At 42.6% G+C, this 23,829-nt stretch overlaps 1 protein-coding gene across 9 annotated transcripts in view; it reads right to left on the bottom strand.

Annotated features, from left to right (window-relative positions):
- Window positions 1–319: 319 nt before the first annotated feature.
- The window catches only part of add1 (adducin 1 (alpha)), a 40,642-nt gene continuing 17,132 nt past the window's right edge, over window positions 320–23,829 (bottom strand). For 2 of the 9 annotated variants that reach the window (XM_030064770.1, XM_030064768.1), the window contains exons 5-16: window positions 23,567–23,647; window positions 23,141–23,290; window positions 21,595–21,738; window positions 19,746–19,844; window positions 19,235–19,408; window positions 17,959–18,309; window positions 14,729–14,824; window positions 14,420–14,512; window positions 10,735–10,891; window positions 8,368–8,742; window positions 7,242–7,331; window positions 320–2,464 (exon numbers count right to left, since the gene is read on the bottom strand). In XM_030064770.1, coding sequence (XP_029920630.1) covers window positions 2,178–2,464; window positions 7,242–7,331; window positions 8,368–8,742; window positions 10,735–10,891; window positions 14,420–14,512; window positions 14,729–14,824; window positions 17,959–18,309; window positions 19,235–19,408; window positions 19,746–19,844; window positions 21,595–21,738; window positions 23,141–23,290; window positions 23,567–23,647 — 2,097 coding nt within the window. In that variant the 3' untranslated portion in view covers window positions 320–2,177. Of the gene's footprint in view, window positions 2,465–3,572; window positions 3,627–5,784; window positions 5,823–7,241; window positions 7,332–8,367; window positions 8,743–10,734; window positions 10,892–12,565; window positions 12,650–13,946; window positions 13,965–14,419; window positions 14,513–14,728; window positions 14,825–17,958; window positions 18,310–19,234; window positions 19,409–19,745; window positions 19,845–21,594; window positions 21,739–23,140; window positions 23,291–23,566; window positions 23,648–23,829 lie in introns of those variants that run through there. The other 7 variants (XM_030064774.1, XR_003929051.1, XM_030064771.1 and 4 more) reach the window with 7 other exon arrangements.

Here is a 23,829-nt window from a genome sequence, read left to right as displayed (position 1 = left end):
TGAAAGTTGGCTGAATCAGTGGAAGCCTTGAAATGCTCCCTCAAAATTTGTTAGGTCTCACTATTACATCTTATTCAGGTTTTATCCCACTTGAATAAATTATTACCTACATCAATCAGTTTATTACTATCTACCTGCCTGCCTACATATATCTGTAGAAAAAAGTGGGTAAAAGAATCTGTGTAGATAATGTCTTAATGGTTGTTGACTACTACAATAAATAAAGGTTTACAATATGAACACTGGACTCAATCAACCAATGTTTTCAATATGACAAACTGACAATCTAGAGACTACAATCAGACAAATTCAGACAAAATGGTCTTCAAGGTAGTGTATTTTTTATTCATGGTTGGAAAAAGAGTACCATGAAAAAAAAAAGAGAGGCGGTGGTAATAAGTCTGTAGACGGTATAATGATGAGACATTTAAATGGGAAGTAGTTCAGACAGAGATTACAAATCAGCATAGCTGTGAGATGGGGGAAAAAATAAAACAAAAAACCAACCATAAAAAAAAAAAAAAACTATGACCAACTCAATTAAACCCATGACTAGAAAGGACTATAGTATTGCTATTAGCACAATCTAGCAGATATAAAAGGGGTAGTTACAGTCATGTAGAGGACAGAACGAGCTCTAACTGGTCTAACGCCATGCAGTCCTCCAGGATGTACACATTCTTAGCTTGCATGTTAATCCATCACCTGATGTGGTGGCACAAACAAAGGTCGGGGGTTATCAAACATCTCAGATTATTAGGTGTGGCTTCCCATGAGCTGTACTCTAGGCGAGGGTTGGTTTTGCCTTTCAGTTCATCGTGAATTAGACACCCAAGGGGAAATTTGTCACTGCGACGGGATGGAAGAACACGTCCATGAAGCTTCATAGGAATGTGACCTTGGTATTAATGCCCCGTAACCCTGAACCCAGCCAATTTGCAATCACAACACCGCTTACGCATCAATTGCTTCTTCGGTGTCCGCAGTGTCTTGACTGCGACTCATAAGAAAGAGATATTCACTGAGAAAGTCAATTAGCTCGGAGTGGAGTTTTTACACAGGGGAGTCCAGGCTGAGGAGTACATGATGAGTCATGCAGCAATATTATCATCAACATGTTTTGTAACAACTGCACCTATCCTATGATATACTGTGACATCCAAAAGCAATGGGCTCCCAGCTTCCCGGGCCATGGTTTATAAAAGGAGGTGGTTCACAGTGCTCTCTCACAGCAAGTCATAATGGCTCAATCTACTTTTTGAGAAAAAAAAAAAAAACTTAAACTGGATTTTATTATTAACAACAAAATCAAATATGCAACATGATCCACTTGTCTCTGGTTTCTGCCTTTTGCTGCCGTGTGGAGAACTCAGGGAGCAAAAGGCAAGTTCAAAGGATTACCAAAACATTAAAAATCTATGTTGAGAATCGTTTTTTTTTTTTTCCCACACACATTCCTTCACATTGAACAGCTTGCATGATGCAACCTTCTGTGTGATTTGAAGATCTAAAGCATTATACAGCACAGCTCTAAGTTAAAGCCGTGCCCTGTGTTATTTTTTTTTTTACAAATTGTGGGTGGATTTTGAGTCACAAAGGGTTAAAACTAGCGCTATGCAATTTGTAGTTTTCACTGTCAGAATTTCCCACCAGTTAAATGAGAGGATACAAGCTTCTCTTTTGCATTCCTTGTTTTGTTTTTTTTAAAAGCCACTTCTGACATGTTTTGATACAATCCCAATACATTCTAGTGGTTACAATAGCTTAGTAATATTCTTTAAAAAACAAAAAAAATAATAATAATAAATGAGGGCGATAAAAACCTAAACCTCACATTGACTATGTGGGCTGGAAGTAGCAGACATGCGTAAAAAGCCACTGAACTGGACGAGACAGAATATACCACTCACTCACAACTAAAAGCCACTGTTAATTAAAAACCTTCAAGCAGTCAATCCTTTTTACACTGTATACAAAATTGGCACACGCTAACAAGGAGAAACAGGTTAATAAGCCAGGGACAAATTATATCAAAACAACGAAAAGCATAAATGCGTGTAAGTGGTGATCGCTCAAAACGGTGCAATGGTAGTGGACAAAAAAAAAAAAAAAAGAAGATAAAAACGAAAGAGGAGGTGGAAGCCAGCCTTGAGGACCGATCCAACCTTTCTGCCAATCTAGGATTCTGTCTTTTTTTTGTTTTTCTTTAGGAAAGAAGGAGTGCGGAACTTCTTTTTCTTTTTGGAGGGCGATTTGCTGGGGGACTCGTCGCCCTCCTGGTCGCCAGCGTCGGCAGGCTCCTCCCCCTCGGCTGTGTCTGTGGCAGCGGGGGCAGGGACGGGGGCGGGCTCTTCGGCGGGGAGCGCGGGGGCATCAGAGGGGTCATCGGGTGTTAGATCGGGAAGGGTCTGTCTCAGGGTGGCCGCGTCGCTCTCGTCCTTATAGGTCTGCTCTGGCAAGGACTCTGGTGGAGGAGGAAGAGCAGAGTTATTCGCCTTGAAGGATAAACCGCTGAGTCTGCGCTTTTCAACTAGCACTTACAGGTGAGGGTGCTAAAAACTGGCCGCTGAATTGGCTGCCAAGCGTGTCTACTCTGCTTACAAACCCAGCTTCTTGTCACCGCATGTTCAACGGTGTCGAAATGCCTTCACCACTACAGCTTCCATGTATGAACCTCCATCATCAGTGCATACGTTCTTCAGTTTAACTGTGCCTCAAATGATTCCTTATTAATGCTGATAGACATGTTCCCATCAACCCGTCAACACTAAGCTGCAGCTTTCTCTTACAGTGCTGCCTGAAAGTTTGTAAAACATGATCAAACTGTCATCCAAGTCCAAAAATTAGATAAAGGGAACCGAATTACACAAGTGATGCAAAAACATCAAACTTATTCATTCATTTGCTGAAAATTATCCGATCTGACATATTTATGTGAGGCAAAACTATGTGAACCTCCAAAAGCGAATGGAGCCAGTTGTTTGAGTTAAGGTGGTAAGATTGGAAGTCTGCTCTTCTGAGGAAAGTCTAGTTGGTGTGAATCATAACTCAAACATAGCAACTTTCACAGGGCCCTAGAAGAAGCATTACAGAGCTGCACAAAGCTGGAAAAGGCTATACATGCCTTTCTAAAGACCTGGGTGTTCAGCAGTCCACATTAAGACAAACTGTCTACAAATGGAGGAAATTCAGGCTCATGTTTTGGTCATGTCCTTGATGGTGTCATATGTTTACTAATTCTAAAGGGTTCACAATCTTTCCCGTGCCAGTGTTTGTTCCATCTTCACAAAAAGCCTTAACTCTTCCACAAGCAACTTGCTCACCCACAAGCACTCTTTCAAAACCTCAAAAACCTCTACTGGCACCTTTCATCGCATCATGCACAAAATCAAGCTGCACTGCCTTCAGTAACTGCACACACGTTTTTTTTTTTCTGCAGTCGTTATTCTTAACCTTTTGCAATAACACAAGGTGAAATATATACATTTTTTTTTGGTGCAAATTCCTTCTAGCTCCTTTTACTCTTAACATTGACAAGCCTGCCCTGGTGCACAGCATTTTTTTTATTTTACCTTTATTTATACAGGGAAATCTTAATGAGGGCAGTTCTCTTGCTCATTTGCACCCTGTGTACAAACAAACAAACAAAAAAATATAGCACCATGTTTTCATACTATTGTAGCGGGGGGAAAAAAACACAAGTCGGGTAACACAAGTCAGAGGATTAGAAAAAAAAAAAAAAAAAATAGTACAGCCCTCAAAGAGCAAAGTGTCAATGAAGCCTCACTGTTAATGGGAGCCAGCAAAATCCAGTCTTAATCGCTGATTAAAACGTTACATTTTACTGCAAGTCATTCCCGTTGCTGGGAGTATAGCACCTGAGCACAAAGAAATATAGTAATATGGTAATTTAAACAGAGCAGGTCAGCCTCATGGGATCCAACCTGTAGACTAGACCTGTAAATGGACATTACATTTCATTATATTTATATTTCTTATACTTATTTTATACTGATGTGCTTTTATATCTTAGGTGTAATTTTATTACACCTAAGATATTTTTTTTCATTATCAACTGTTTTATTACTGCCATTATGCTGCTTTTCTCTCTTTTTTAAAACATTTTGGGGTTTTATTGTTTCATCGTTTTTAAGCACATTTTGCTCCTTGTATCCTCTGTTTTTTTAATACCTGTGTTATTGTTTTCTATTGTTTCTCCTGTAAAACACTCAGTTATTTTTTTGTCTTAATCTTTTTTTGCAGAAATCCACCAAAAAGACTGCAGAAACTTTGTGCCATGCTTTGCTGTGTAAGTGGTGCCTAACATTTCTAAATGCTGATTTTACACTGAGTGATAATGTTATTTTGATGACTTTCTCCTGCCTTGCATCTCCGGCAGATGCCACTTTTCATGCTTAAACAATACTCCCAGCAATAAGAGTTAAGTTACAACAAGATGCTGGATCCAGGAAGTCTGTTTTAGTTGACTTCCAGGGATCAGTAGCCAAAAAAAGCAACCAAACCACTGCCTCAGCTCGAACTCAAGCACACAAACTGTGCAGTCAGCTGCAAAACAACTAGGGCATCATTATTTTTTTTATGTTGCTTACATGCCACAGACACAAACCTATCAACACTTTGAAATATTGTTAGACACCTAGGAAAGTACTGCGCAGCAATCCATCAATCTTCATTTTAAATCTCAAACTGAGCTACAAACACAGCTTATGCATGTTAGACCTCAGACTAAAGGTGAGGCAAAACACACAGACAGATAAATAATGGACGCCACACACCACAAAGCCAAGCTTTGGGCTGCCATCGTCTTTCAAGCTAAACCAACAGCAAGTCGCCGCAAAGCCACAAAAAAAAAAAAGCCATTTTGGTTCTGAAGCCACACTCAAATAAAGCTTTGATGTACCTGGTAAAGGATTCATCTGTAAACAAAATAACATTCAACACATTTTCAACACGTTACCTGGTTCATCCATGATACAGGAGTATATAGAGGCGTATACGTTGGTAAAATGTGCATATGTGCAAGATAGGTAGGTTAATTGGACAGTGGGTCAATGCCGGGAAGAAACGAGAGGTTACCTAACGCGAGAGGTTGTTCTGTATGTTGTGAGGTTTATTTCAGGGATCTCCTCCACTCTCTTTAAGACCGGGGCCACAAGGGTACGAGAGATGTTAATGCATGGCGTCAAAGATCACCACAAAAAATTTGCTGGCCAGGAAGTTTATTAAGCCTGCTCTTTTCTCATCATACCCTGTAAAGAGCTGGCTGCTGGCTGAGGGTATTGATGAAAACAGGGATTTGGAAAATGGGATTTTTTAAATTTATTTATTTATTTTACATATTCCCTTAGCCCCAGGCCATCATGTGTCCTAGATTATTTTGCAATTGAAGAAGGAAAAAAAAGACAGATTGGTGAGACATAATCAGATTTTTGCAGTGCCTCAACTGTCTCTGCATTTCCTCATTAATTCCTCCAGCTGATTCCTCTAAAGAGAGGAAACTGGGACTTCTGCATGGAGGAAAATCACCGGGGGAGAGGGAGGAGCTCTGAAAGAACCCCCACCAACAACAGGAAAGACAGTTGGAGAAAGTCAGAGACCAGAGTTGAGACCAACTGATCAGCCGTAAACCCTGGCCGATGGGTTAGTGAGACCACAGAACAGCTGTACTACTAAAGCCGTGCAAGGAGAGGGGCAATGATCAAACACAAGCATGGAGGTGATGGGTAAGTAGGAGGGTGGTCAGGCAGGTGGAACAGTACATACTTACTATGGCAACAGGTACTCTTTTGCATTTCCATCTCCTGATTGTAAACGCAGCCACAAAGAAGAAAAAGCACAAGTAGAAACAAATGTCTATGCAGGTCAAACCACAGCCACCGTGTTAAATTAAAAAGGAAATTAAAAATGTGAAATAGAGAAAAAACACCAGAGGAAAAATAAAAAAAAAATAAAATAAAAAAGAATGGTTGGGAACCATTCTTGGGAGACTCCAAAAAGATGGAGAATGGAAGTGAAAGGGCAGAGGGGATACTGTACATAGAGAAACATATGTTAAATACCAACATTTCTGATATTAGATTACACCTGAGATCTAAGCCGACACCCTCTTCCTTCCCTCTGGCTCCTACTCACTGCAGCCCGCTACAACTCATACTAAAACTTAATGTGAAATGTATGGTTAAAGGAATACTACAACGTTTTAGGCAAAAAAAAATACCCTTTTCCCACATTACTGTGACTGAGACAACAAGTTTAATGCCATTTTTATCTCTGGACGTCCAGTTGTTTGGTTCCTTTTGGGTCGCATTTTGTGTTAGCTTAGCATAAAGACAGGAAGTCTATGGGAGTCATTAGCATAGCTCCATCAAAGTGGAAAAATAAACCTTACAGCTTTTTTATTCCAAGGTGTGTATTTCGTTTACATGATACATTGTGTAAATAAAACAGCTTCAGAGTTGCTGGAAGGTTTACTTTTTCACTTTGACAGAGCTAGGCTAACCGCGCCCATAGACTTCCAGTCTTTATGCTAAGCTAACACTAAATGCTATTCATAGGAACCAGACCACTGGACACAGAGAGGTGAAATGTCTGAAAAAGGGTATTTTGTCCAAAATGTTGGAGTATTTCTTTAACGGAATGCCAATTTTCATTCTGACTATAAACGCTGCAAGCTGAGTTTCCTCTTCTAACCTTATGGTTTGTAGGGCCAGCCCTGGTATCATCTTGGATGATACAGATAATTTAGGTGTAATCCAATAGTAATAAAGACCAAGAGGAAAAGGAAACAGAAGGCTGAAAAAGTCTGGACTGGGCTTCCAGCTATAATGAATCTAGAAAATTCAATAACTAATGATTTTTCCCTTTTAAAATACCACTTAACTATTTCTGCAGCCCTCGCCTAACATGAACCCTTGCGAAAGTGTGGCATCTTTTAGTTGTTTTTGCAGATTCTCTGCTCGGGTCATTTTGCATTGCTCGCTGCATAAACCCAATAAGCCTGTGACAACCTCTTGGCCTGTTATTACACAGAACACAGCACAGCACCTACAGTAGTTTTATTAGACCACCACATGACCCCAAGACAGACAGGCACATGGAGGGTAGGAACGCCTGCATTCCCTCTGTTGACCCTAGAAACGCCAAACCACCCAGCCAGAGGCCCGGAGAAATCCATGCTGAGCCAGTCAGGGCTGGGCCAGGCGAAGATCGGGCCAACGTACCTTCCTCTGCTCTGATGGGGGTGCTGGGGGGCGTGCAGGTGGGGCTCTGGCCTTTGGCCTCCTCTTCGGGCTCTTCTAGCTGCTCTTGGTCTGAAAGGACGTCAGCAAGAATACACAACCAATTACCAAGACATGCTCTGAATGAATAAACAGTATAGCAATAAATTATGAAACACTCCCTTATGAATAATTTAAACTAGCCTCTTTCTGGAAGTTGTGCTTATCATTTCCATTCAAACAGGCGATGACCTGGCAAAATCTTTTATTGTATGGCACCTTTTCCCTCACATAAGCACTTTTTAAGCACCAAAGGAACAGGACAGCACATTGACCAAAATGGGGGAGCAAGCCTTAATCAGAAGAAGAACACTGAAACCAAATCCCATTTCAGTTTCCAGTCCAACCTTCCACATCCCAGTGAACCAAACACCAAAACAAATATTAGTCTTTGCAGCAGTCAGTCAGAAAGACAGAGGGGAGGCTTGGTTTGGAGGAGGAGGACAGCAAAACTCCAGGAAAAAAAAACAGGACAACAATGTAGGTACAGTTGTGTCCAGGACAGATTAGAAGGAGGAAAACAAAGACAACATTTATTTCATCTCGGCACACGAGATGCTCGGACTGAATCACAGATCTACTTGGATGATTGATTCAAGGCAAAAATCAGAAGTCAGCACATTGAACCCTCCGCTACAAAGCACTTTGAGATTAAAGAGGAGTGTGCACTTTGGAGGAGGGGACGGTTTTAAATCTCAAAATGCTGTTGCTTTTCTCCTCCCATCCTCTCTCCTCAGCACCTCATCCAATCAAAGTGGACCAGTGTGTCTGATCTGCCACCGCTCCAATTGCCCTTTTTTTTTTTTCAGAAGACACCAGTGAGAGGGGATGAAAAAAAATCAAGCAAAGACTTTGGAGATTCAACTGTGAGTAGGGAGGGTGTTTGCACATGGTGACAAAAATAACACGTCAGCAGACTCCAGACCCCCAGGAAAAGGAGAGGACACAGCAGGCGGGGATCCCAGGCGCCCCAGTGCAGCAGTATGTAGTGAGACGGGCCAGGGCTGGGGCGGGGGAGGAGGGAAGCGGAGGGCCAGAGCTCGGCGCGACTCCGCTTCGTCTGGTGTACCTGGAGCCTGATTTGCCTCTGCTGCGTCTACCACTGCCTGCTCCTTGCTGAGGGCTCGCAGCACGGCACAGTGGAACTCCTTATGGGGGGAGTCTGGAGCTGTGGACCCCTCGTCTTCCGGGTTCGGAGGAGACTCTAGTTGCCCCTCGGCCGGCTCCACCTCACCGGAGAGGCGGAGGGAGGAGGAGACCTGCGCAGGGGCTTGTGCGGCGGGATCGGCAGCCGGTGAGGGGGGCCTCTCTGAGACGGGCGCTTCCTCATGAGGCGGTGGTGTGGCTGCAGACTGCGGGGGTGTGGGGGAAGGGGCTTGCCCTCTTGTTACTTCCTCATGCTCAGGAAGCTGTGAGCTGGTGGCTGAGGGTGGTGGTCCCTGCACTGGGGAGGGGGGGTGGGTGGGATGTATGTGAGCGCATGCGCGGCCCTGTCTCCACCTGGTGTTAAAATGTGTCTCTGGTGATCTGATCACAAGTGGACAGCTCTCCGTCCGTCCATCCACACCTGGCATTAAAACGTGCCTCCACGTGCGTTTCACCTGCAAACCTGTGATCGGATCTCACTTTTCCGCTCTATATGCACATTAACACGAGTCATCAAAATACACTTAAACCATCCATTTTTTTTTAGTTGAGAAAGAAAGAGAGAAAGAGTGTGTGTGTGTGTGTGTGTGTGTGTGTGAGAAAGATGTATTGTCAGATGGTACAATGAAAAATAATAATAATTGTAAGTAAAAATAGAATGGCATTTAACAGGAACCAGGCATTTGACAAAAGGAGACAGTCTTGCTCACTCCAGCCTCATTTTAATGCGCTGTCAATTACTTAAGTATTTCGCATCTGTAAATTATTACAGGCTGGAGCCGTGAATGTGCAGGTGGGTGGGGACTCTGCCACCGTCATGGCTCTGATGAATTAAAAAAAGAAAACTAAACTCAGAGGATGGTGGAACTAGTGCACACTCCCATTGTGGCCTGCAATATTTCTGCAGTATTCCTACAGTAACTCCATGGCGACTAGGGTTGGAAAGAATGTGTGGAACCGTGCCGGGCACAAACATATCAAATGAGGTTTTTAGGGGAGCTCATAGGTCACACCCTCCAGGTAGTGTTTTTATTCATTAACCAGCTGCTTTATGGCCGACCTGCACTCCCGTTTGCCTCGGATCCATCAGCTGACAGTTTTGCTGTGGTGGACGGAGTCAGGCAGGATATTTTTCTGGGTTGGACCAGAGATTAAGACGGGGGATGTCAGGTTAGCGGGTGGTCCTTCAAAGCGCCCTGGGCCACCTCCAAATGTGGCCTGAGCGATCGGATCTCAAAACGCACTGAGGACACATTGTTGCTGTTTACACCTGCAATTAGAGGTGGCAGCTTGTGATCGGATCACTTAGGACGGATGATAATGCCAGGTGGAAACAGGGTCTCTCTGTGCGTGTGTGTGTGTGTGTAGGAGTGCAGGAGTCGGGGGATCAACGTAACACTTTGTCCATCCTGCTTTGCATTTTGTCTTTGCATGATTGGTTACTGGTAATACTTTGTACAGGACAGTCAGGCTAAATTAAGTGAAATATTGTTATTTAGCAGTGGTGAAGTACAGTAATGTTAGCTACCTTTTGATATCATAAGCCGAAAACAACATCAACAGTATTTTGCCATTAAAGGAACGGTGTAAGAATATCAAAAGGTCTTTGCTGTCTTGTCTGTAACTTGTAAAGTGTCAGAACTGAACTATTCTTAGTTAGATTTTGCAGAAATAGTGAACAGAGCAGCTTCTGTCGCTGCAATGTAGAATAATCTCTCTACACAGAGAGGATCTCCTCTTTAGACTGAAAAGACAATTTTTTTTTTACATTTTAATTTTTAAACAGGCTTGCACGGCAGCCTGCCCTATTTAGGGGTGGGAGAAACATTGTTAACAGTCACACAATGTTTGCTTTTCTCTCACATCAACAATACAGACATCACACTGACTGATTTCTAATTCAAAACAAGAGAAAGAGAAGGTGCATGTGTCCCAAAACCTTTGTGCACATCACAGCCTGCTAACTAGAATTGGTAATATATACCATGAATATATGTAAAAATGAATGCACTCACACTGCAAAAGAAAGTGGCAATCTATGCTCAATTTCCTGCTCTTTCTATGTTTACAGACACTTCCTTGTTATTCGTCGAATGCAAAAGACTTCAAGAAGGTAAATTGATACATAAATCATCTGATGTTTAATTGCCTCTCTCTGCCTATCTACACTGATACAAATCCAGCACGGTATACCTTCAGCTAAAAAGAGTAACGGCATTAAAAAAGAGGAGAAGAGACAAAAAAAAAAGGATGTTACTTTATTCTACTCCACTCAACTTGCCAGCTTTACCTTCAGGCCCTTTCTGTTTCTGCTCCACCTCCTTGCGGTACTCCTCCAGCTCCTGGTCGGTCAGCTTGGTGAAGGGGTTGGGCCCCTGCTTGTTGACAATAACCTTGGGCTGGTACTCCTTCTCAATGATGGCCTTGGACGCCGTCACCAGCTCCCCCTTCAGGACACAGAGGAAAGACAGAGGGAGACGTCAAGGTGAGACCAGAGCCTGTTTCACTGACATGTGTAAGACTGTGACAGACAGAAAACTAGTCATAATGCTTGGCATACAAACAGTTAAGATCTGTTGTGGTTTCAATACATGGCTTGGATTAACAGATCAAAGGAAATGTATTATTTACAAAGCCTGTATGCAGCATGAGAAAAAATATCAGTGTCATAAACAAATAAATGTAGACATTCAGCGCAACAGTCAAACCTAATGCCAGGTCAGACCCACGTTTGTCATGACTATCATGTTCATTTCTATTTGTCTCCTCCACTCCATTTGTTTTCGATCATCTGAGAGGTGTGTGTTGATTAGTCGAAGTCAATGATGTGATCTCTCTCTTAGCCAAGACATGTATTTCACTATGAATGGACACACCTGAACTGACACAGTGGGGATTGTCAGAGAAGTAGTGTGTAAGTTTTATCCTGGCATAAAAATCAGTTCTAAAATTAAGCAATGATGATGAAAAAAAACAAACAAAAAAACAATCAGATCAGATATCAGATAAGAGCTTTTTTCATTCCATTAAGAAGATGTTAGTTACACAAAAGCCAAGTCATGAAGGGATTTTTGACAGAGCTGAAGCCAGCAGTGTACAAGCAGAAATATAGAAGACTGCTGAGGATGAAGCAAATGCCATGACTGAGGCAAACCGACAGATAACAGCAACAGCTGCAGGTCTCAAACCAGCACAATTTATTCACAGATTTCAGTTGTCACTTGATCTTTCAAACAAATTTCATACACGGAAAATACGTCGGCTGCCACCATGACTTTATCTCAAATCTGCCCTTGTCAGTGCCATCGCAACTTGCAATGACAACTTATGGAAAAATGATGAAAATCAGTTCTTAGGACCAACCCAGGACATCCATCTGTCATCATCTACCACAAGGCTCCTCGCTGACAAAAATTAATCTGCACCATTCATCATTTAAATTCACGTCAAGTGTTCAGGTGCTCATATGCATGAGGATGCAGGCGTGATAAATTAGATCACACAGCCACACAGAGGGCAGCATAATTAGGGGGAGAAATGGCTACAGCCCGACTGATACATCGGTCGGTGGATTTTATTGGCCGATAAAAGCCTATCACAGATATATCAATATTGGCGTATGTTGTCTAATAAGTGTAGAAAAAGATGCTTGGGGTAATTTGAAGAGTATTTTACCCGTTTTCCTCAAATGCAAGTTCATATAGATAGGTAGTTGTGTTTTATTTAATTTATAGTTATAATTACTGAAGTTGAAGAATTCCTGGTGAAATTTATTTGACATTGGTGCACTGATGTAATTTTGGACAATAAAGTTTATTGTTAAACTGTAAAATATTCTGTCTCCATTACATATCTTTAACACAACTGTTAAATAACCATATTTGAGGGATCAGTGCCAAAAATGTATTGAAATTGTGTTTATATCCATATCGTAACTTTTTTTACTGCCTGATATCAATACTGGCTGGGCTCTAAAAATGGCCTCAATGTCGCAAACACATTCAAAATACACTTAAACCATCCAGGTCCAGACCTCAGGTGTCTGTGCAGAGGCAGAGGGATGATTTGGACATGATGGGAAATACAGGGTGAGAGGTCATTGTGACTGGATCAGTAAGTACCTTTCTAATTTTAGCAGGACTATAGGCCCCCTCGGACACATCGAGGCCATCAATAGTGTCCGTACAGTCAGACCGAGGGGCGTCCTGCAATAGTAAACCCAGTGAGGGGAGCACAACCCAGCTCTTAAACAGTGGCACATTCAAATTAGCAATCTAAGGCAGGCATAAATGCATGCACAAGTCCCTGAGCACATCACCAACAACAACTACTACAATTAGGGCTGAACAATTAATCGCAATATTATCAAAATCACAATATAGCCAAGTGCAATATCTAAATCAATGGAGCTTTTTTTCATGGAGGAAAAATGCGTGGCAATAACACTGTTGTATATAAAGTATTATGGTGCTACAGACATATCCTGGCCTATAAATTGTATTTTCCAGATGTAAGAAAATATGTACACACCCCAGCAAAAAAAAATGATTCATCATCATCATTATTTAATAACGTTTTGAATGAAAATTAAAATTATAAGGCAAAACTTATTCCTGCTAAAATCGTGAGTCATTTCTCAATACCTGAAAAATTTATCACAACAAGATTTTTTATCATTTTGTTCAGCCCCAACTACCATCCCTTCAAACACATACACACACATACACACACACACATATATATATATATATGCGCGCACACATTGACAAATGCATGCAAACAGAGCTGGAGTTGGAAAGAGCAGTGGGGTTGTGAAAAGCATAGCAGAGATGAGACAAATAGCCAGGATCATGCACCGTAATGACGAATGATCCACACAAGGGGGTGCTAGTGTGCTCACAGAAGTCTGAACAAGACAACAACTCAGAGCCTAATCTGAGTCAGAATGATGAGGTGGTCTGTCGAGGTTTAGGCGCCCCATCTCGCAGAACAATTTGACGCAAGATGCAACACACATTAGCAGCTCACTCCTGCCCCTCATGGAGTTAGTTTAAATGTTTGGGCAGCAGTCCAAGATGCACTAGAGCATGTGGAAAAACGCAACTCCACGAGCTCTGAAAGCATGAGAGGGCAAATCATGCAAATGGAATTCAAGTTTCCTTGTCTTTTACACTTGTAGCTCTGTAATCAACATGGTGAAGGTAAACAGAGAGCATATGACCGTATTGCTAAGATTAAACAATAAGTGCATGCACAAAAGCAAGAGGTGCACTGGGCATTTAGCTATACATTGCACGAGATCAAAACGACCAGCCCGCAAGTGCTGAGGCAAAGGACGGCCTTCGCTCTTAAAAACTTAAACGAGATGGCGAGACACGCATAACAATGCACAGCAAAAGGTAAATAAGTAAATAAAAAATGATCATCAAGGGAAATGGACACAACCTGAGCTCGGGGGGTCGAGAGAGCAGTGTGAGGTTACCTCGCCCACATACTACTCACCTGCCAGAGTGACACTCTCTGTGGTTAAAGAATAACGTCACAGTTACACAGTCACCCCATGCTCTCAGATGCAACATGGAGGACATTTCTGCTCACTTGTGCTAGCAGTGAGGTTAACCCTTTAGAAGCTGATGTGGGTCCACATTGCAATGGCTCTGTTGTAATGGCAACCCCATTTTACGGATAAGCAACAATGATTAGAGATCAGTGCTCAGGACAACTTCACTCATAATATTTCAGACATTGCTGCATTTGTTTGGAGGGATGATTCCAGACGTGGACAGAGTTTATCAGGAAATGCTTCAAACAAGCTCTCATTTTGTTGGACTGGATGTCAGAATCATTAAAAAGATCCAAAAGTGCAAGTCCAAAAATCACCCAAATTGAAGGAATACATATAGGATATGTATTCATGTCCATTTCGGGATAGCGGCAGCAGCAGGGGTTCAAATATGGTGGGCGTGCAGACTGACCTGGGTGTAGGTGCGCTCCACGACGGTGCTGGCACACAGAACCTGAGACTGGGGTCCTGCGGTCTTTATGTCCTGCAGGTTCTGCTCCCGGATCTACAGACCAGACAGGGAGAGTTTTGAGACACAACACAAAGACAAACAGATATCCTGCTGAAGCTGCCAAGTGGAGTCGCCTTGTATGGTGTCAAGTTCAAATGGAGAAGAAAGCTGCACCTTCACAGGTAAACTGAAAGGCATGACAACCTCTAGCCTTGAGGGACATTCTTACAACCAAAGGAGGAAACACAGAAAGTCAGCAAGATACACCACCTTATTCCTCATTTCCAGGACCTCTTTCGGGTTGGTGTTCAAAGGGATGAACTGATTGGCTACGGCCGCCTGGCGAAGCCCGTCTTCCTTTGTCCACTGTGAACACCACAAGCAAACGTTAAAATCAGCTAAGACCAGATCCACCAGAGAACATGACAACCCAAGCACAAACATAGAGAAGACAAACTACTACACAGGCTTTTACAAGAATCATGCTTGTCAAACTGAAATGGACAAAGTTGGATGATTATAAAAAAAAACTAAGATGGAAAAAGGACCTCAAGCTAGTGAACCGATGATGATGCACCTTTTTGAAAAACATGTGAGTCAGTCTCACATCTGTCTGTACGCTGTGGCCCCGATTTACTAAAGCCTTTAAAAATGGGGGAAATGATTAGTGTGTGCAAAACCAATGACATAACCGCTGATCGGTTAAGAAGATTGTCTTGCATCAATGATAAGTCTCGATGCTGACTCGACATTTTACAACCCAAAAATGGTTTTAGTACATCTGGGCCACAGCATATCAGCTTTTAGTAGGGAGCTGCTGCACATTATTATCTACATGTCTGATGTTCATTCACCAGCAGACTTGTGATATTAGACTTCATCATCCCACAGATGCAAGTATCATGTGTTTTAGGATTTACCCAGATATTAAATTGTTAAATTAGTGCAACACTGACAGCTGTTTCCATCATCATTGATACACTGTTAGAATCCAAAACCAGAGACAAAGCAACTGAAGAGCACACTGAAGATCAACTTTTAACAAAAAAAATAAATATCACAGAATGTGACCTATAAATGCAAAGAGGGAAAGGAGGGAGGAGTGAGAAGTGGGTGACAAGAGGTGAGGGAGAGTGAGGGGTGGGTGGGTGAGACGATGAGACTGGCTTACGAAGCGAGAGTGGCAGTGAGGGGTGAGCTGGCATCACCAAAGTCATTTCCCAGGCTAATACACAACAACAAAAAGGACGACAGAGATAAAGAGAGAAAACACACCCAAAGAAACTCGCCCACATCGGGACAAAAATAACCCCCGATGTCACAACGCTCCAGGCTAGAACAATGCTGTTCCCTACAAATGATGAGACCTTTTGTTTGCTTCTTGAACCAGCATGTTCCTCTTCATCTTTAAAAAAAAATCCCCCCCAAAATATATATATATATTCCAGCTCACTGTTAAGTCACTTAGTTTGATGTTACCTATTTTTAAATAGAGAGATTTTGTAAACCTGGTAATGCTCAGCATGATTGACGAAAAAAAAAAAAAATCACCCATTTTCTTACACCAAACTGAATGAGCAGCAGGTGAACATAGAAATAAAATCTTCAGCTCTCATGCAAAAAAAAAAAAAAAAAAAAAAAAAAAAAAATTCTCTTTTTTTCCCTTACAGGCTCCTCCAGCGTTTTGGGCAAAATACCCTTTTTCCAATTTACCCAGACTGAGGCGAGATGTCCGATACCATTTTCACCTCTGTATGTCCAGTGGTTCAGGTTCCTATGGGTAGCATTTCCTGTTAGCTTAGCATAATGACTGTAAGTCTATGGGAGTCATTAGCCCAGCTCAATCAAAGTAAAAAAAAAATACACCTTCCAGCAACTCAGAGGCTGTCTTACTCACACAGTATCAGTAAGAAACTTGTAATGCTATCCATAGGAACCGAACCACTGGACCTACAGATATGAAAATGGCATCAAACATCTCGTCTCAGTCTGGGTAAGTCAGAAAAAAGGGGTATTTTGCCCAAAAAGTTGGAGAATTCCTTTAACGAACCATGTAGTTCACTGCAGAAAGCATAAGCTTATGGGTTCATTCCTGTATATATTTATAGCTGGGTTGTTAAGAGCCAAACCAAGGGCTAGATGAGAGGGGGTTTCTGGATGGAAGTTGCTGGGTTGGGTTGGTTGAGTATGGGATGAACATGTAGACACGATATACTCACTGAGAAAGAGTGTCACAACACAACATTTCCTACTTTCCCAACAGGAGATAATTGATTTCAAAAGTCAGGTCAAATTTCATTTGTCTTCTTTTTTTTTTTCTTTCTTTCTTTTTTTTGCTTTAGACAAGTCCACTCATGCAGGCGTACACCTTGAGGGGTTCAAAACCATTTTCAGAATCAAACCGACACCAAAACCAGAGAACAAAAAAAAAATATATAGGCAACTGAAACGTACACCTCGGAGCAGTTGCAGGTGTTTGGGAGGAATACAAGTCACAAAAGCAGGCTGCATGACTGTCCTGGGGGGGTTATTTCATAACAAAAATATATGCGTTTGCCCTCTTGCATAGAGTACATCTATATAACAGTCTATAACATATCTAAGTGTAGCTCATATTCTCTTGGAAACATGCCACCTTCTTCATAAACACGGGCAACGTAAAAGAGATCTTAAGGATCTAAAAAAAAATAAGATTTGAGAAGACAGCTCACAAAGCAGATAAACTTGTGAGATTTTGCTTCATACATCCTCGATGCTTTCACTGAAACGTTTTCTTTATGGGCAACAGAGTTAGCCGACGTTCAAGATGCACAGACGACAGACATAAAACAGGGTTTTGTGTTTTGGGGGGGCGGTGAGTCTGTGAAGCAGGAGTGTGATTAGCAACAACGTTGTGCCTTGCCACGCACACCTGCCCACGCGGGGGCTCATGCCACACCCCTGCTGCTCGCTCCTCTGGGAAAAACAACAACACCAACAATGCATTTCACTACTACTCATGCAACGGGGCATGCAGTGGGCAGCTGGCCTGGCATCCTGAAGCTTTAGGAGACCAGAGGGGGAAAACATGGGAGTGGAGAGTATCAGTATGTAATCACAGCTAGGCAGCAAAGTAATTAACACAGAGTAGATGTAAGTGCTTCAGATAGGTGGGTTAATAGGACATCCAAAGTTAAAGTGTGAGCCTAAAATGATTGGAGAGAAAGAATACACAGAGAAATCTGGCGTGCAAGCAGTTGTTAGGCAAACTGCCTTGAGCAAAGAGGATTAGACCACATATATGCACAACACAATTCATGTGCGACACTATTAATGTATAAATATGCAAGTGAACAGCTGATCAAAGACACCAGGAAGAGATTTTATTTTATTTGTTATTAGTAACCCCCCGAAATGACCCATTGTTATCCTTGGAAGCTCAGGATGCCGACCACCTACCCGTTTCCAAAACCAAAGTAGCTGTAAAAATCTATACTATGAACAATAAGGTAGGCACAGACCAAGCAGTTGGTTATACAGCTTGGCACGCAGACACCGGACGAGAGAGACTGCAGCAAGGGTTTGACGTGATCGTGTGTTATGTTCGTCCACACCTTAGGCTTCGACTTGGGGCTGCTGCCGTCGGGCCCGTCCTCGTACGGCTCGTCGGGCCGGCTGCTGGAGCTGAGCCAGCGAGTCTTGTCACGCTGGCCGCGCTGGAAGCTGTGTTTCAGCGGGGAGCGAGCGCCTGAGTCACTGTCCTCCCCGTAGGAGTAACCGCCGTGGGCGGAGGGAGCAATCTCCACGTCACTGTACTTTTTAGCTTTGTCTCGCAATGCCGGGCAGCGGTAGGGGTAGCCCGTCCTGTAGCCCTGCAGGGACACAGGAGGCCAAAGAGCGGGGTGTTAGTGCATGGTTAATACAGGAAGTGTTTATCAATGTTTTACTTCTGTTGTAATAAAATACAATGCACTGCAAAAACTCAAAATCTTACCAAGATTATTTGTCTTATTTCAAGTCAAAAATGTCTTATTCCTAGTCAAAATATCTCATTACACTTAAAATAAGACATGATCACCTCAGAAGTGAATTGTTTTTAGACAATCGTCTCTTGTTTCAAGTGAAAATTTGCTTGAAACAAGTGAAAATTTGCTTGTTTCATTGGCAAAATTTGTTTCTTGTTTCTAGCTAATTTTCACTTATTTCAAGTGAATTTTCACTTTTTCCACTGGCAAATTTTGCCAGTGGACAAACAATTTACTTCTGAGGTGATCATGTCTTATTTTAAGTGTAATGAGATATTTTGACTAGAAATAAGACATTTTTGACTTGAAATAAGACAAATAATCTTGGTAAGATTTTGCGTTTTTGCAGTGTGTTCTGAATTACTCTTTTGACCAATTATGAGAAGGAATCACAATGTGAAGCTCATTCGGTTTGATTCATTTTCTGTTTAGGAAGGCAAAATGAAACTATAATCTAAATAGGGACCAATTATTTGGAAGACTACCAGCGCTGGCCAGTATCCATTTTAACAAGCAGTATCAGTGCTGGTCCAATATTATTTTTACTGTCGACATTTGGCATTTTTATTTATTTACAAACCCTAGGACAGCATGACGTCACCATTAAGATATGTTATTTAACAGGAAGTGTACGCCATGTGGTGTTTTGTATCTGCATTTTGATTTTAATTCCTACCAGCTGTTATTGTTCAGAGGACACTGTATATAAAATCTTAAGTCTAAATGACAAATGCATGCTGAGATGTGCAGATGAGGGTGCCGTTGGTCCTACCAGGTTGTCCAGCATTCGCATGAGGGCCTCAAACTCCTGCTCCCCGACTTGCCACTTGGGGTGTGTAGCGGTCCCGTCACCGGCAGGCTCAGGGACCTTTGGGCGCAGCTTGTACTTGCCTGGGTCCAGCATCACCAGATTGTCCGGCCCTCCAGCGCTGGCCAGCGTTCGCACCTGGGAAGAAATTAAGGGGAATATAGACAGACACAGACAGATCCAGAATACAGAGACAAAACAGAGACAAAACAGGGACATGAGGACGGAAACACACACACACACACAAAAACATAGAGATGGTCAAACACGCACACATTAACATGAGGACAGATGAACATTAAGAGATGGAGAGACAAGGGACAAAGACAACTGTTATGACAAATGCAGACACACACGTGCCAGATAGCACAAAAGCGAAGCGGTTTGCATCGCCTTGTGATGACACCGGCCGACATAACTCCTTTTAAAGAGCCTTCTGTATGTGTGTGTGTGTTTGTCTGAGTGTGTGCCCTACCTGAATCTCACAGGCAGTGACCAGGTTGTGGATGTAATAGAAAGCTTCCTCCACTGTCTCGCCTACAGACACCAAGCCATGGTTCCTCAGGATGAGCACCTGCAGAATGGGAGACATATAAATTTAGCATAAACAAAGCATCCATAGATTTTTCTTGGACCTAATGAAGAAAAAAATGCACATTTTCTCACTGATTCAATGTATTTTGCAAATGATTTAATGGGGTTTTAAGCAGGTTTGATCATGAAACTCATGGGTTTTAACTAGGGCTGGGCGATATGGACCAAAAGTCATATCCTGATATATTTTGGCTGAATATCGATATACGATATATATCCCGATATTTTTTCCGCAAAGTGAGAGCAAATGTTCAGTTAAGTCAAAGCCAAATATGACATGACGGGGCTGGAGCTTTTTGGGGTTGTGGATGGCTTGTGGCTTCTGCAGTGTTCCTGGTAGTATCTGGGGGGCAGGAGCTGCTACAGGAACATCCTCTCGCTCGGCCCTCTCACCTGCCGTGTCTCCACTGAGAGGGCCGAGGAGGAGGAAGGTTCCTGGAAAGTCAACGGGCGGTTGCGCGACCATGACCGGGGCATCAAAATGCGTGTTGTTAAAAAAGCCTGTTGTTAGCGTTAGCTAACGTCCGCTAAAGCTAACGTTAGCGTCCCTAAAAATGCCGACTAAAAGTGTGTTGTTAGCATTAGCTAACGTTAGCTAGCACGTTAGCGTTAGCTTGGTAGTGTTGGCCGTGTTGCTAGGGACGCCTAGCGCCCGGCTGTTTGCTTTCTGTTGACACCACATCGCGCCGAGAGTAAATCCAGTCAGCACCAAGTAAACCCCAAGCCCCACCCGGGAGTTTTTCAGGGCTGCTCAGAGTCCCTACCCCGAGGCAGGGCCGTTTTTAGCCCCTGTAAAAGTCAAGGAACTCTCTCCTTCGGGGTAGTTACAGCGGTGGAGACACACGACAACGGCCCCAGCCCCATAAAATTACTCCGAGAGTGCCGGAGTGTTTGTTCCCAGTGTTGCCAACTCCTCAGTAAGAAAAGTAGCTATTGGCTGTCCTAAAAGTCGCTAGAAGTCGCCAAATGACGTCATCGCCTAATTTGCATAATTGGCAATTTGCACGTGATTGTAATGGACGCTGTAGGAGAGGAATAACATCGTAGGAGTATGTTTTAGAACTACAAATTTACGGGAAGGTCGGGACCAATGGCGGCTTTGCGCATGCGTGATTCATCTGCTGCCTGGCCGCAGAGTGGTGGGTCTCCTCTCTGCTCCTCTCCTGACGCGCGGCTCGAGGCTGTGACCACCTGTGAGGACTTTGGGGCGGGGGAGGGGCTCGCGGCAGCACCCGCTGCTCGCTGAGAACAGGAACTGCAGAGGAACAATACGAGCTTTCATGTCAGTCTCCAAAATACCAGAAGTCTCCAGTAACACCAGGAAAAGTCGCTAGATTTGTCGCTAGTCGCTTTTGAGAAAAAAAGTCGCCATGGGGAGTTGGAAAGTCGCCAGATTTAGCGAGAAAGTCGCCAAGTTGGCAACACTGTTTGTTCCTGCCCCGCCCCTCCTCTGTGCACGACAGAGGAGGGGCGGGGGCGCGCGGAGCAGTGCAGAGAGCTCCGGGTCAGCAGCGCAGCAGAGCAAGGATCACAGCGCAAATTTGAACTATATCGATATATGCGATATAGTCTGATTCCATATCACATTTAAAAATATATCGATATGATTTTTATATCGATATATCGCCCAGCCCTAGTTTTAACCACAGCAGTGATATTCTTGTCCTCATGTCTTTTTATTTGCACACACACACACCAATAAACGCGTCCCTCTCTCTCTTTGCTGTTACCTTGCTGTTGGGCCCCAGGTTCCTCTGTATGAGGGCGCTTTCTTCGTCATCCACCAGTATGCCGTGGTAGTCATGGTAGGCCACTTCACCCAAAGACAGCGCCTCGGGTGAGATGGGCAGCAGGCCACATTTCATGGCCGACACCTGACAACCAAACCAAAACACAACACACACGACTTCAACATGTTGCCTGCATGGAACAGACTTTGTGTATGAACGTGTTGGTGTTGTGTATGTTTTACTAATGTGTATGGGATCATTCCATGCCATTTCACTAAATTTTCAGGACATCCCACGCACTTGGGTCTCAAAAAATTCTGAAAAATTCACCAGTTGTTCCTTATGTATCCAATAGGCACACTGTAAAATTTTTAGTTTGCTCGGATGGATACTTTTTGAGATACGGCCAATTTAGTGAGGGGAGTATGTGTCGATTTTGGCGCGTCCTTATTTTTCCTCCATTTTCAGTCCATTCTGTGTGACATTTTACAATTTTTCAATTTTGAAGCTAATCACACCAAAATGGTTTCAATTTGGAAAGCAGTCAATTTTATGCATATTTTATGTATGGTGAAATTCTGAATGGGTACTTTACTGTGGAAATTTGGAAGCGGAAACCAAAACTGTATGAATGTGGAGCTTAAAGAGATTTGGTAAAAAGTTCATGAAAATGTTGATGTTTTGACAAACAAATGCATTTCTGGTGCAATGGTCATTGTATTTTAGGTTAATAATGAACAAATAACAAACACTAAATGAATATAAGACAAAAACGCAAGCTACAACGGTCTAATATTGAGGAATTTCAATATTCGTGAGTGGTGAAATAGCCCCATGTTTGGGATAACAAAAAAAAAAAAAAATGAAGAACTTGCATAAAGAAAAAATGTTTTATATCCCAAGAAAGAGCAAGCTTTGAACTCTAAATTAAAACAAAAATCAGATTTTTAAGACATTCCCACATGCAGTTATGGGCCAGTGAAAATGTGACATGAAAACTTTTTTTGGGGATTTGGAGAAGCTGCCATCCAAAAACTGATGCATATATCTGACTAACCATTAATGCTTTGAACAGTCCATGTATGTATCTCAAAGCTCTGAAAAAAATCAAGAATCTGGGGCAAATTGTTTTTTGAAGGCCCAAACATGGTCGACCACAGAACCTGTGTAATTTTTTTTTTTCCATTTTTGAGGTGCTGGCATGCCTACCAGTTATGATGTATGATAGATGTTTTTGTATATTCTGAGAGAGTAGGTGGAGGTGTATTATCGTACCAAATTTCAGTTTCCTATGTGGTGTAGTTCCTGAGATACTGACACCTGAAAATGGAGGAAAAATAAGGATGCACCAAAATCGCAACAAAATCGACACATACTCCCCTCACTAAATCTCAAAAAGTATCCATCCGAGCAAACTAAAATTTTACAGTGTGCCTATTGGATGTATAAGGAACAACTGGTGAACTTTTCAGAATTTTTTGAGACCTAAGTGCGTGGGCCATTTGGTGAAATGACATGGAATGACCCATATGTGTATGTCCCTCACCGCCGCTCCAGCGGGTGTGTGTACGTGTACGATGCACTTGACATCAGGCCGGGCAGCGTAGATGGCAGAGTGCAGGACGAAGCCGGCCTGGTTGACGCCCAGGTTGGTGCTGCCACGGTCCACTATCTCCCCTTGAAGGTTGATCTTCACCTGGAGGAGGAGCAAACAAAAGGGGCGTGTCACAGCCACGAGCTAGAGCGTGCATTATATCATGGTATCAATTTCCAGCTGTCAAGGAGGGTTTTTGCAGTCAGTTTTTATAATGTGTGGATACCATTTCATTATGTTTTTATCATCTGGGAGTAGCTTAAATGACTTAAATAGGAGGGGAAAACGTCAAGAAAATTATATTTGAGTTGATGATATCATTCAGTGAAAGGAAAAGAGAAGCAAAGAGCAGAAGAGAAAAAAATGTCAGTTTCTTACCAGACTGGAGGCAGTGACCTCACTGTACAGGAGCCCAAAGGGGACAATCAAAAAGCGCTCCTGGTCTGAATTCACCCTGACCTACAGGACCAGAGACAGTCAAATTAGATTATACAATTACATGGAAGTTAGCTATAACTGGAGATAATAAAGGCTGGCATGTAACAGAACAGATATTTCACTACTTATGATTTAGTCGGATTGATTCTTATTTTAACGTGAAGCTCAACAATTTCAATCTTTGACAGCTCTACTGCTAATTT

This window comes from Myripristis murdjan, chromosome 12 (genome assembly GCF_902150065.1).
Source record: "Myripristis murdjan chromosome 12, fMyrMur1.1, whole genome shotgun sequence".
Taxonomy (NCBI): Eukaryota; Metazoa; Chordata; class Actinopteri; order Holocentriformes; family Holocentridae; genus Myripristis; species Myripristis murdjan.
This window is presented reverse-complemented; position numbering and strand designations above follow the sequence as displayed.